Source organism: Lampetra planeri, chromosome 57 (assembly GCF_965212315.1).
Source record: "Lampetra planeri chromosome 57, kcLamPlan1.2.h2, whole genome shotgun sequence".
Classification (NCBI taxonomy): Eukaryota; Metazoa; Chordata; class Hyperoartia; order Petromyzontiformes; family Petromyzontidae; genus Lampetra; species Lampetra planeri.
Window position 1 is genome coordinate 2,424,809 of NC_136163.1, and position 13,847 is coordinate 2,438,655.

Here is a 13,847-nt window from a genome sequence, read left to right on the forward strand (position 1 = left end):
CGGGTAAGGAATCAAAACCTGTTTGCGACCTCTGGTCCAGCACAAACCCAACAGCCACACCATGTGTGTGTGTGTGTACGAGTTGATGCATATCTTTTAACGTGCGTGTGTGTGATTGTGTGCGTCCCGTGTACGTGTCTTTGCGACACTCTTTCGTGAGTGTGCGCGCCTGAGGTACGTGTCTGTTCGCACAGCTGAATGTGTGCGTTGGCGTCCGTGTGCGTGTCTGCGAGAGCGCGTGCGCGCATCCGAGTTTGTTTCCCTAAGTGTCTTTCTAGATTTGAAGCGTTCGTGACTGCAAGGATTCATACTCGTAGTTTTTTCGGTAAAGTCACCGTGTAGGTAAAAAATGAAATTAAAATTAATAAAAATAAAATAAAAATCACGACGTTTCGGAGGCAACACAAGTCTCCGTCATCAGGTGGGACCGTCACAGCCAGATTTGCTGTATCGAGTGAGGCCTCAGATTTTCTGTATCGAGTGAGGCCTCACTCGATACAGAAAATCTGGCAGTGACGGTCCCACCTGATGACGGAGACTTGTGTTGCCTCCGAAACGTCGTGATTTTTATTATAATTTTATTATAATTTTATTTTAATTTAATTTTTTACCTACGTGACTTTACCGAAAAAACTAAAAGTATGAATCCCTAAGTGTCGCCATTGGTGTTGCAGTGAGCACTTGCCCCCAACAGGCTGTTGGGAGGCTATCGGGGGGAACTTTGTCTTCGGAAATGTCCATTTGTCTTTGTACATGTGTCAGTGTATGTGTGGAGCAATGGCGTAGTGGTTAGCACACCGCTCTACGATACCAGCTACCCGAGTTCGATTCCCGTTGATGGTCAACTCCAGTGACGGTTATCTGAACCGGTCATGGGCCTCCCCTAGGTCGACTCGATCTATAATGAGTACCTGATGCTGTGTACAAACATCGCCTCTGTGTGTGTGTGTATATGCCGGGCGTGGTGCTGGCCACCCACCCCCTCGTGTGCCGTGTCGGCCTTCATAGGTGCTGCTACTCGCTAACTGCACTTGCCCCAACAGTCTGTAAAGCCTATACGGGGGATCTTTGTGTGTGTTGGTGAGTGTGTACGTGTGTTCTATGCGTGAGTACACATGTGTGAAAGTGGACTTTCGCATGTATTTAAAAACATAAATCGACGTGAAAACACGTACACATATCTGTGTATCTGTGCGCAAGTGCACACGCTATTTTGATGTAAGCGTATCTCCGTGCGTTCGTATATATGCGTGGATATACGTGTGTGTGTGTGTGAAAGGGAATGTTTGTGTACGTGTGTAGTTCTCCGTGTGGGTGTGTATATGCGTGTATATCAACAGTGTACAGTATATCTCTAGAAGTGTATTCGCGCGCGTGTGTGTGTGTGTGTACGTATATTTATACGAGTGCGCGTAGATATATGTCTTCATGGACGTTTGTGCGTGTGAAGCATGTGTATGTGCATGTATATCTCTTTGCATGGGAGCGTGTGTGCGCGTGTGTGCGCGCGTGTGCGCGCGTGTGTGTGTGTGTGTGCATGTGTGTAAGCGTGTGTGCGAGCGCGTGTGCGAGCGCGTGTGTGTGTGTGCATGTGTGTAAGCGTGTGTGCGAGCGCGTGTGTGCGCGTGTGCGAGCGCGTGTGTGTGCATGTGTGTAAGCGTGTGTGAGCGTGTGTGTGCGCGTGTGCGAGCGCGTGTGTGCGTGTGTGTAAGCGTGTGTGCGCGTGTGTGTGCGCGTGTGCGTGTGTGCGAGCGCGTGTGTGTGTGCGATTGTTAGCGCCGTCAATCAATGCCGTGAGCTCCGTTGTGGCCGCTCAGCCTTTGAGTGACGGCGTAAAGACGGAGAGAGAGAGAGAGGGGAGGGAGGGAGGGAGAGGCAGGAGGGAGACGGGGAGATGGGGACACACAGGGAGGAGAGAGAGAGGGAGGAGTGGGAGAGTGTGTGTGTGTGAGACTCACACACACGGCGAGAGAGATGGAGAGAATGAATGACAGACAGATGGATAGGCAGAGGCACATACGAACAGACAGAGGGAGACAGAGGCACATCGATACACGGGGGTAACAAGACACAAAGAGGGGCAGGGGGACAGACAGATGCAAAGGCAGGCCACGGGGAAAGACACAGACACGGGGAGGGGTGAAGAAAAGCGACCGACCGACAGACAGAGGGACAGAGACATACCGACACATGGGTGCGGACGAGAAGACGCAAAGAACTGCAGACAAAAACCAAAAGACATGCCACAAAAAATTAACCCGTAAAAACAAAGTTGTTCACTATAAATCCTTTATATGCGTGGCGGCTAGAGTCCTCTCGTCCTCTGGCTTGAGATGGCTGCCATCTATGGGCCAGATGATTGTGTGCCACCATTAAGCAATTGGTAAATAAGTATTGCATTTTTTTTCCCTAAACAGTGTAAAATGTTTGAAAAATTTTTTTACGAAAATTCATTGTCACGCACAACGAGTCTGTGTGCAAAATGTCAGCTCGATTGGATCACGGGAAGTGGGTTATAAAACGACCGAAAGATTTGCACGGTCCTAAGCAAGCAAGCAAGCGAACTTAATATAAAGGATTTAAAAACAAAGTTTTTCACTATAAATCCTTTATATGCGTGGCGGCTAGAGTCCTCTCGTCCTCTGGCTTGAGATGGCTGCCACCTATGGGTCAGATGATTGCCTGCCACCATTAAGCAATTAGTAATTAAATATAAAAAAAAAAATTCCTAAAATGTTGAAAATTGTGGAACATTTTTTTCACGAAAATAAATTGTCACGCACAACGAGTCTGTGTGCAAAATGTCAGCTCGATTGGATCACGGGAAGTGGGTTAAAAAACGACCGAAAGATTTGCACGGTCGTAAGCGCGCAAGGAAGCAAGCAAGCGAACTTAATATAAAGGATTTAAAAAGGCACAGCAAAATAACTGTAGCTACAGTTATTTTGTTAAATACATGGAGAGACACAGACACTGACAGAGAGATGCAGACAAAAAGGATTAAATGAAACGTGGGAATAGGAAGATAGAAAAATTTGATGAACAGAAACACGGGGAGGCGATGAGAGACGCTAGGAGATATTGCGATGTAGGGAAAACAATGAGACATGGGACAGACACGGAGACATCAGGGAGACACAGGGAGACACTGGGAGACATTGAGACACGGGCAGACACAGAGAGACACCGAGACACCAGGAGACACCAGGGAGACACAGAGAGACACTGGGAGACATCAGGAGACACCAGGGAGAGACAGGGAGACACTGGGAGACATCAGGGAGACACAGAGAGACACACCGAGACACCAGGAGACACCAGGGAGACACAGAGAGACACTGGGAGACATCAGGGAGACACAGAGAGACACTGGGAGACACCAGGAGACACCAGGGAGAGACAGGGAGACACTGGGAGACATCAGGGAGACACAGGGAGACACAGAGAGACACTGGGAGACATCAGGGAGAAACAGAGAGACACTGGGAGACACCAGGAGACATCAGGGAGACACAGAGAGACACACCGAGACACCAGGAGACACCAGGGAGACACAGAGAGACACTGGGAGACATCAGGGAGACACAGAGAGACACACCGAGACACCAGGAGACACCAGGGAGACACAGAGAGACACTGGGAGACATCAGGGAGACACAGAGAGACACTGGGAGACACCAGGAGACACCAGGGAGAGACAGGGAGACACTGGGAGACATCAGGGAGACACAGAGAGACACACCGAGACACCAGGAGACACCAGGGAGACACAGAGAGACACTGGGAGACATCAGGGAGACAGAGAGACACTGGGAGACACCAGGAGACACCAGGGAGAGACAGAAAGACACAGAGAGACACTGGGAGACACAGAGAGACACTGGGAGACATCAGGGAGACACAGGGAGACACAGAGAGACACTGGGAGACATCAGGGAGAGACAGAGAGACACTGGGAGACACCAGGAGACATCAGGGAGAGACGGAGAGACACACCGAGACACCAGGAGACATCAGGGAGAGACGGAGAGACACACCGAGACACCAGGAGACATCATGGAGACACAGAGAGACACACCGAGACACCAGGAGACATCAGGGAGAGACGGAGAGACACACCGAGACACCAGGAGACACCAGGGAGACACAGAGAGACACACCGAGACACCAGGAGACATCATGGAGACACAGAGAGACACACCGAGACACCAGGAGACATCAGGGAGAGACGGAGAGACACACCGAGACACCAGGAGACACCAGGGAGACACAGAGAGACACACCGAGACACCAGGAGACACCAGGGAGACACAGAGAGACACACCGAGACACCAGGAGACATCAGGGAGAGACGGAGAGACACACCGAGACACCAGGAGACACCAGGGAGACACAGAGAGACACACCGAGACACCAGGAGACATCATGGAGACACAGAGAGACACTGGGAGACATCAGGGAGAGACAGAGAGACACTGGGAGACACCAGGAGACATCAGGGAGAGACGGAGAGACACACCGAGACACCAGGAGACATCAGGGAGAGACGGAGAGACACACCGAGACACCAGGAGACATCATGGAGACACAGAGAGACACACCGAGACACCAGGAGACATCAGGGAGAGACGGAGAGACACACCGAGACACCAGGAGACACCAGGGAGAGACAGAGAGACACACCGAGACACCAGGAGACATCATGGAGACACAGAGAGACACACCGAGACACCAGGAGACATCAGGGAGAGACGGAGAGACACACCGAGACACCAGGAGACACCAGGGAGACACAGAGAGACACACCGAGACACCAGGAGACACCAGGGAGACACAGAGAGACACACCGAGACACCAGGAGACATCAGGGAGAGACGGAGAGACACACCGAGACACCAGGAGACACCAGGGAGACACAGAGAGACACACCGAGACACCAGGAGACACAGAGAGACACACCGAGACACCAGGAGACATCAGGGAGAGACGGAGAGACACACCGAGACACCAGGAGACACCAGGGAGAGACAGAGACACACCGAGACACCAGGAGACATCATGGAGAGACAGAGAGACACACCGAGACACCAGGAGACACCAGGGAGAGACAGAAAGACACACCGAGACACCGGGAGACACCAGGGAGAGACAGAGACGCACCGAGACACCAGGAGACATCAGGGAGAGACAGAGAGACACACCGAGACACCAGGAGACACCAGGGAGACACAAGGAGACACACCGAGACACCAGGAGACACCAGGGAGATACAGAGAGACACACCGAGACACCAGGAGACACCAGGGAGATACAGAGAGACACACCGAGACACCAGGAGACACCAGGGAGAGACAGAGAGACACACTGAGACACCAGGAGACATCATGGAGAGACAGAGAGACACACCGAGACACCAGGAGACATCAGGAGACACAGAGAGACACACTGAGACACCAGGAGACATCATGGAGAGACAGAGAGACACACCGAGACACCGGGAGACACCAGGGAGAGACAGAGAGACGCACCGAGACACCAGGAGACATCAGGGAGAGACAGAGAGACACACCGAGACACCGGGAGACACCAGGGAGACACAGAGAGACACACCGAGACACCAGGAGACACCAGGGAGAGACAGAGACACACCGAGACACTAGGAGACATCATGGAGAGACAGAGAGACACACCGAGACACCGGGAGACACCAGGGAGAGACAGAGAGACGCACCGAGACACCAGGAGACATCAGGGAGAGACAGAGAGACACACCGAGACACCGGGAGACACCAGGGAGACACAGAGAGACACACCGAGACACCAGGAGACACCAGGGAGAGACAGAGACACACCGAGACACTAGGAGACATCATGGAGAGACAGAGAGACACACCGAGACACCGGGAGACACCAGGGAGAGACAGAGAGACGCACCGAGACACCAGGAGACATCAGGGAGAGACAGAGAGACACACCGAGACACCGGGAGACACCAGGGAGACACAGAGAGACACACCGAGACACCAGGAGACATCAGGGAGAGACAGAGAGACAAACCGAGACACCGGGAGACACCAGGGAGACACAGAGAGACACACCGAGTCATCAGGGAGACACAGGGAGACACAGAGAGACATTGAGACACGGGCAGACACAGAGACGGGGGGGGGGTGTTGGGTCGGGGTAGAGTGGAGTCCACGGGTGTCAATCAAAGCTCCCTTTGAAAACAGTCGGCAACTGTAAAAGGCAACACACGCCAACTCACAGCCCTCTCTCACACACACACACGTGTGCGTGCACACGTGTGTACAAGCACTATACACACAAAGATCCCCCATATAGCATTAACAGATTTTAGGGGCAAGTGCTGTTAGCGAGCACCTATGAAGGCCGGAACGGCACACGAGGAGGGTGGGTGGCCAGCACCACGCCCGGCCGCCTTTGTCTCCCCAGTGGCGATGTTGACACACCGCACCAGGTACTCATTTGAGGCCGAGTTGACCTAGGGGAGGCCCGGGACCAGTTCAGATAATCGTCACTGGGTGTTGGCCGTGAGCGGGAATCGAACCCGGGTCGCCGGGTTCATAGCGCAGCGCGCTAACCGCTACACCACCACTCTCCATACACACATACATGGAGACACACACAGAAACATGTGTATTCACACACACTTGTGCATACATCCTCATACATACACACACACACGCACGCATGCACACACTCACAAACAAATGCTGTATAAAGATCCCCTGTATAGCTTCAACAGACTGTCAGGGCAAGTGCTGTTAGAAAGCATCTGTGAAGGCCGACACTGACAAACGAGGGGGTGGGTGGGTGGCTAAAATAACGCCTGGCCACCTTTGTCTCCCCAATGCTGGTACTTATCAAAAGGCTGAGTCGATCTAGGGGAGGCCCGAAACCAGTTCTAATATATGTAATCATTGACCGTGAGTGGGAATTGAGCTCAAGGCACCGGGTTCGTAGCACAGTGTGCTAACCATTGTGCCACCGCTCTCAACACACACAGGGATACACAGGGAGACACTCTCACACAAAGACAAAGATCCCCCGTGTAGCCTGAACAGACTGCAGGGGCAAGTGCAGTCAGCGAGCACCTATGAAGGCCGGCACGGCACACGAGGGGGTGGGTGGCCAGCACCACGCCCGGCCGCCTTTGTCTCCCTAGTAGCGATGTTTACACACTGCATAACGTACTCATTTGAGGCCGAGTCAACCTAGGGGAGGCCCAGGACCGGTTCAGATAATGGTCACTGGCGTTGGCCGTGAACGGGGATCGAACTCGGGTGCCCGGGTTCTTAGCTCAGCGGAGCTAACCACTACACTGCCGCTCCCCACTAACACAAAGACAAAGATCCCCCGTGTAGCCTTAACAGACTGTAGGGGCAAGTGCTGTTAGCGAGCACCTATGAAGGCCGGCACGGCGCACGAGGGGGTGGGTGGCCAGCACCACGCCCGGCCGCCTTTGTCTCCCTAGCGGCGATGTTTACACACCACACCAGGTACTCATTTAAGGCTGAGTCGACCTAGGGGAGGCCCAGGACCGGTTCAGATAATCGTCACTGGTGTTGGCCGTGAGCGGGAATCGAACCCGGGTCGCCAGGTTCGTAGCGCAGCGTAGCGCTAAGCGCTGCACTACCGCTCCCCACTAACACAGACACACAGACACACACACACACACACAAACATGCACACGCCAACACACACACGCACGCACAGTCGTGTCCGTGATAGGTATTGAGTGGCTGTCTGGCCTTGCCCGCACGGCTCTGCTGGGGCTGTGTCAACCAGGGCTCGTTATAGGCACATCGACCCGCGTGTGTGCGACTGTGTGGGGGCAAGTGCTGTTATACACACACACACGCGCGCGCGCGCGTGGATAGAAACACACTCACGTGCACATGGATATACACTCATACACGCACGGACAGAGACACACTCGTGACAAAGAAGTCCAAAGATACACTCACAACAACCGCACTTTGCCTCCAAGTGGAGGTGATGTCACCACAGTGCTTGTGCCAGGCTGGGTGCACCCACAGCAACACACACACATGGATAGATACACCCAGACACAACCGACAAGTCGCCGTTCGCCACTAGTGGTGGTGACATCACCACAGCGCTCGTGCCAGGCCAGGTGCACACAGTCGCACACGTAGGACACAAACACACGCAACTTCACAGATGGATAGATGTATGTACACACGCACAAGGAGACGCACAAGTGGATAGACACACAAAGACAAAGATGCCCCATATAGCCGACACAGGCTGGGAAGGCAAGTTCTATTAGCGAGCACCTATGAAGGTCGGCACGGCACACGACAGGAGGGCCGGTTCACAACAACCGCACGCATGCTTACAGACTCAGACAAAAATAGAAATCATTTAAATTTTACCAGGTAAGGCCCACCGAACAATACAGCTCTTTTTCAGAAGGGACCTGGCCACAAATGATAGCTCAACGAAGTGGCTCGTCATTTTTGGTAAAGTCACGTAGAATGGAAATAACAAAATACTAAAAATAAAACGTAAAATAATTCTCACGACGTCGATGAGACAGAGTCTGAATGAGACTCTGTCTCCTCGACAGACCTGCTCTCCACCTGAGGACGGCTGCTTGCGTTGTAGCCGAAACGTCGTGAGAATTATTGTATTATGTTTTATTTTTATTATTTTATTATTTCCATTCTACGTGACTTTACCGAAAGAACCAAGAAGATGAATCCCTGCAGTCATGAAAGCTTTACATCGAAATTTTATGATGTTTTATTTTTATTATTTTATTATTTCCCTTCTACGTGACTTTACCGAAAGAACCAAGAAGACAAATATCTGCAGTCACGAAAGCTTTAAATCGAAATTTTGGCTCATCATTATCACGTGGGCATTTATAGCAGCCAAATAATAAAAATCGCATGTCGATTCTAAATGTGGAGGGGAAAAAACCGGGAGACACGGGAGAAAAATCCACACGACCACAGCGGAGAACACGCAAGCTCCAAATATTACAGCAGGGGTCAGGGTTGGGATCAACCCCACGACCTCCTGCACACAAGGCGAGGTAGTTAACATTTCACCACTGTGGCAGCCAGTGGCGACATACAGATCGTTACATACGTACACAGACCCTCGCACACCGATACGAAGAAGCATAACTACACAAATATACAAACACTCAGAGCACATACACACATGTATTTATATAATGACACGGACATGCACTGCCCTTATGTCAATCCACTGCGAGATGAGGGCCTCTCCAAACCGTCCGTGCGGGTCACATGGGTTACTTGAGCATACTTGACCACGATGGTCAGTGCGGATTGGCAAAAGACATTGGACCAAACACACAGGAGCATAGAAGCACAGTACAACAGGGTATTTTTTTTCTTCTTCTGCAATATCCACCACTGCCCAAGGCAGGCTGGCATGCGTGCTGGTCACTCATTCAAGCACTATCCAGGCTCAAACCTTGCTTAGCCTTCAAAGATGTGATGAGGCCAGGTGCATGCCGGGTGATTTGTTCATGCGCTGTGCGTGTGCGCACGCGTGTGTACCACACTAAGCCAGGCCATGTGCACCTTGAGGCTACCACGTGAAGTGTCGATCGCCCGCTGGCAGGAGGTCACGGGGCAGACCCAGCAGGTGCCACGGGTCGACTGACTGAGATGACCGAGAGCCTGGCACAAGCGTCGTGGTGACGTCACCGCCACTTAGTGGTGAATGGCGGTTGTTGTTGTTGCTGCACCACACTAGCACGAGCTTATTTTGGTGTTTCCACCGTGGTGCTATGGAGGCTCGTGAAGGACGCTGCTACTGCTGGGCAGTTGGAGGCAGTCGCCCTCCAGCAACAACGGAGGGCAGAGGAGCGACGCTCACAACAACGAGCGGAGCGCCGGGCGGCTAAACTGCAGCTGATGCATCTACCGGTCATCTCAGTAACCCAACCCATGGCACCTGCTGGGTCTGTCCCGAGACCTCCTGTCAGCGAGCCTTCGACGCTTCACGTGGCCTCAAAGTGCACCTAGCCTGGCACAGGCGCCGTGGTGACGTCACCGTCACTTCGTGGCGAATGGCGGGGGTATTGGTATTGATATTGCACTAACAGCACTTGCCCCAACATTCTGTTGAGGCTATAGGGGGGGGATCTTTGTCTTTGTAATGCACTGCGCTACAAAGCTGTTGAGAGTATAGGGGAGAACTTCGTGTTTGTCATTTTATACCAAATATAATGTTTGTTGTGTGCACAGTTATGACACAGAGACAGTGGTATGCAGGCTCACCGAAGTCTAGGATGTTGTTATGACTCATGTTTTGTAGTTTCATGATGGCCTGCCTGTGACACACACACAGAGACACAAGCACACACGAACATTAGCGCCATCTCGATTTAAAGCTTTCGTGACTGCAGGGATTCATCTTCTTGGTTCTTTCGGTAAAGTCACGTAGAAGGGAAGTAATAAAAAGAACCAAGAAGATTAGCGCCATCATCGTCACCATCATCATCTTCGTCATCGTCACCATTGCTATCATCACCACCGTCTTTATTGTCATCGTCACTATCACTGCCAATATGCAATCGTCGTGATCACCGTGATTGGGAGTAGAATGTGGCAGGAAAGTGTTCGTCGAAAAAATAAAAAATTGAAGAAATGGTTGGTTGTGATGGGTGGGACGCGTGGTTTGCAGGGTGGCGCATCATGAGGGCAGGTCAACGAAACGACGGGCCACAGGCGAGACTCTAGCAGCGGTCCTTAACTCGTTCCCGTTGCAATGACGGAGGTGTACATCATCAGTTTTTCTTCCGATTCCGATCGTAACCGGAACGTAACCGGAACGTAACCGGAATAAAAACTAAATAAAATAACTTTATCGGTACCAAGTCTCCCACAAGGCCATGCGGGAGGGCGTGTGGCACAGTTTGGTGCCTGCTCTTGGAGAGTGGCGTCGGTCGTGTTGCTACGGTGAGTAGCAACAACAACAACGACGGCCTTACTACGACGCCCCTCGAAATAAAATCAAGGCCGAACTGCTTGCGCGTTCCAAGATTCGACGGTGAACGGGATCCAAATCCTGCAACAACTTGCAGACGTTCCCACAACGGGAAGGGGGTTAAGAGGTCACTGTGGGTTTCATAAAAAACTTGGATCTGTGACTGACAAGGTCGGGACGACCTCTTTCCCGTGACCCAGACGCCACGGCCGCTGCTGCCCCCCCTACCCGCCCCCCCGTCGCTCACCGAAGCAGACCGAAAAGAAGCGAGGATTTCTCCTCCAGTGCCGTCTCCGTGACAAACGCGAAGCCGAACAGCGTCGAGACGTCCACCTCGAACGCCGTCGGAGCCGGGTCCAACCGCAGGAAGAGTCTGCGGAGACGCCAGGGAGAGGGAGAGAGAGAGACGAGACGAGACACGGGGAGAAACGTCGGGAGGTGTACGGAGCGACACGCGGAGGAGAGCGGAGGCATGAGGGGGGGAGGGGGAGGAAGAGGGGTGGATAGAGAATACGTGGAGGGACGCAGGGAGACTAAAGAGAGATGTAAGACATGGGGAGACATCAGAAGATGCCGGGAGACCAGGGCGGACAAGGTCACCACGGTGGTGAGATGTTAACTACCTCGCCTGGTATACGGGAGGTCGTGGGTTCGATACCGACCCTGATGCCTGCTGCTGTATATTTGGAGTTTGCGTGTCTCTCTCTCTCATCATCATCAGAGATGTTAACTACCTCGCCTGGTATACGGGAGGTCGTGGGTTCGATCTCAACCCTGATGCCTGCTGTTGTATATTTGGAGTTTGCGTGTCTCTCTCTCTCTCATCATCATCATCACGGTGGCTAGGAGATGTTAACTACCTCGCCTGGTGTGCAGGAGGTCGTGGGTTCGACACCCTCACTCTCCCCGTGGTAGTGTGGATTTTTCTCCAGGTCTTCTGGTTTTTCCCACCACCTTAAGAATCGACATGCGCTTAGATTATTTGACTGCTATATATTTCCAAATGATGAGCCACTTCGTTGAGCTACCATTTGTGGCCAGGTCGCTTCTGAAAAAGAGCTGTATAGCTCAATGGGATTTAACCTGATATAAAAATTATAGTTGAGTTTAATAAGTGGGAGACATGATACGATGGGGAGGTAAAGGGACACATGAGGAGACGCACAGAGGTGAAGGGAGACGAGGGGAGGTTAAAGGGAGACACGTAGAGATAAATGGAAGTGAAGAGAGAAACAGGGAGACATGGGGAGACACAGGGAGGCATGAGGAGACACAGGGAGACATGAGGAGACATGAGGAGACACGGGGACACAGAGAGACACAGGGAGACGTGGAGAGACACAGGGAGACATGGGGAGACACAGGAAGGCATGGGCCGACACAGGGAGACACAGGGAAACCCAGGAAGGCAAGCGGAGACACAGGGAGACATGGGGAGACACAGGCAGACAAGGGGAGACACAGGGAGGCAAGGGGAGACACAGGGAGACATGAGGAGACACAGGGAGGCAAGGGGAGACACAGGGAGACATGAGAAGACACAGGGAGGCATGGAGAGACACAGGCAGACATGGGGAGACATGAGGAGACACGGGGACACAGGGAGCCATGGGGAGACACAGGGAGGCATGGAGAGACACAGGAAGGCATGGGCAGACACAGGGAGACAAAGGAAGGCAAGCGGAGACACAGGGAGACATGGGGAGACACAGGCAGACAAGGGGAGACACAGGGAGACATGAGGAGACACAGGGAGGCAAGCGGAGACACAGGGAGACACGGAGAGACACAGGGAGACATGAGGAGACACAGGGAGACATGAGGAGACACAGGGAGGCATGAGGAGACACAGGGAGACACGGAGAGACACAGGGAGACACGGAGAAACACAGGGAGACATGAGGAGACACAGGGAGGCATGAGGAGACACAGGGAGACACGGAGAGACACAGGGAGACATGGAGAGACACAGGGAGACACAGGGAGACATGAGGAGACACAGGGAGACATGGAGAGACACAGGGAGACACAGGGAGACACAGGGAGCCATGAGGAGACACAGAGAGACGTGGGGAGACACAGGGAAGGCATGGGGAGACACAGGGAGCCATGAGGAGACACAGGGAGACATGGGGAGACACAGGGAGCCATGGGGAGACACAGGGAGACGTGGAGAGACGCAGGGAGACATGGGCAGACACAGGGAGACATGGGCAGACACAGGAAGGCAAGCGGAGACACAGGGAGACATGAGGAGACACAGGAAGACATGGGGAGACACAGGGAGACATGGGGAGACACAAGGAGGCATGGGGAGACACAGGGAGACACGGGGAGACATGAGGAGACACGGGGACACAGGGAGACACAGGGAGACATGGGGAGACACAGGGAGACACAGGGAGCCATGGGGAGACACAGGGAGACACAGGGAGACATGGAGAGACACAGGGAGACACAGGGAGCCATGGGGAGACACAGGGAGACACAGGGAGCTATGGGGAGACACAGGGAGACACAGGGAGACGTGGAGAGACACAGGGAGACATGGGGAGACACAGGAAGGCATGGGCAGACACAGGGAGACACAGGGAGACAAAGGAAGGCAAGCGGAGACACAGGGAGACATGGGGAGACACAGGCAGACAAGGGGAGACACAGGAAGACATGGGGAGACACAGGGAGACATGAGGAGACATGAGGAGACACGGGGACACAGGGAGACACAGGGAGACACAGGGAGACACAGGGAGACACAGGGAGCCATGGGGAGACACAGGGAGACATGGGGAGACATGGAGAGACACAGGGAGACGTGGAGAGACACAGGG

At 53.1% G+C, this 13,847-nt stretch overlaps 1 protein-coding gene across 1 annotated transcript in view; it reads right to left on the bottom strand.

The window, feature by feature from the left end:
- The window catches only part of LOC144735748 (protein MMS22-like), a 175,215-nt gene that overhangs the window by 140,999 nt on the left and 20,369 nt on the right, over positions 1-13,847 (bottom strand). Inside the window, exons 3-4 of the mRNA XM_078618246.1 lie at positions 11,264-11,389; positions 10,308-10,360 (exon numbers count right to left, since the gene is read on the bottom strand). Coding sequence (XP_078474372.1) covers positions 10,308-10,360; positions 11,264-11,389 — 179 coding nt within the window. The remainder of the gene's footprint in view (positions 1-10,307; positions 10,361-11,263; positions 11,390-13,847) is intronic.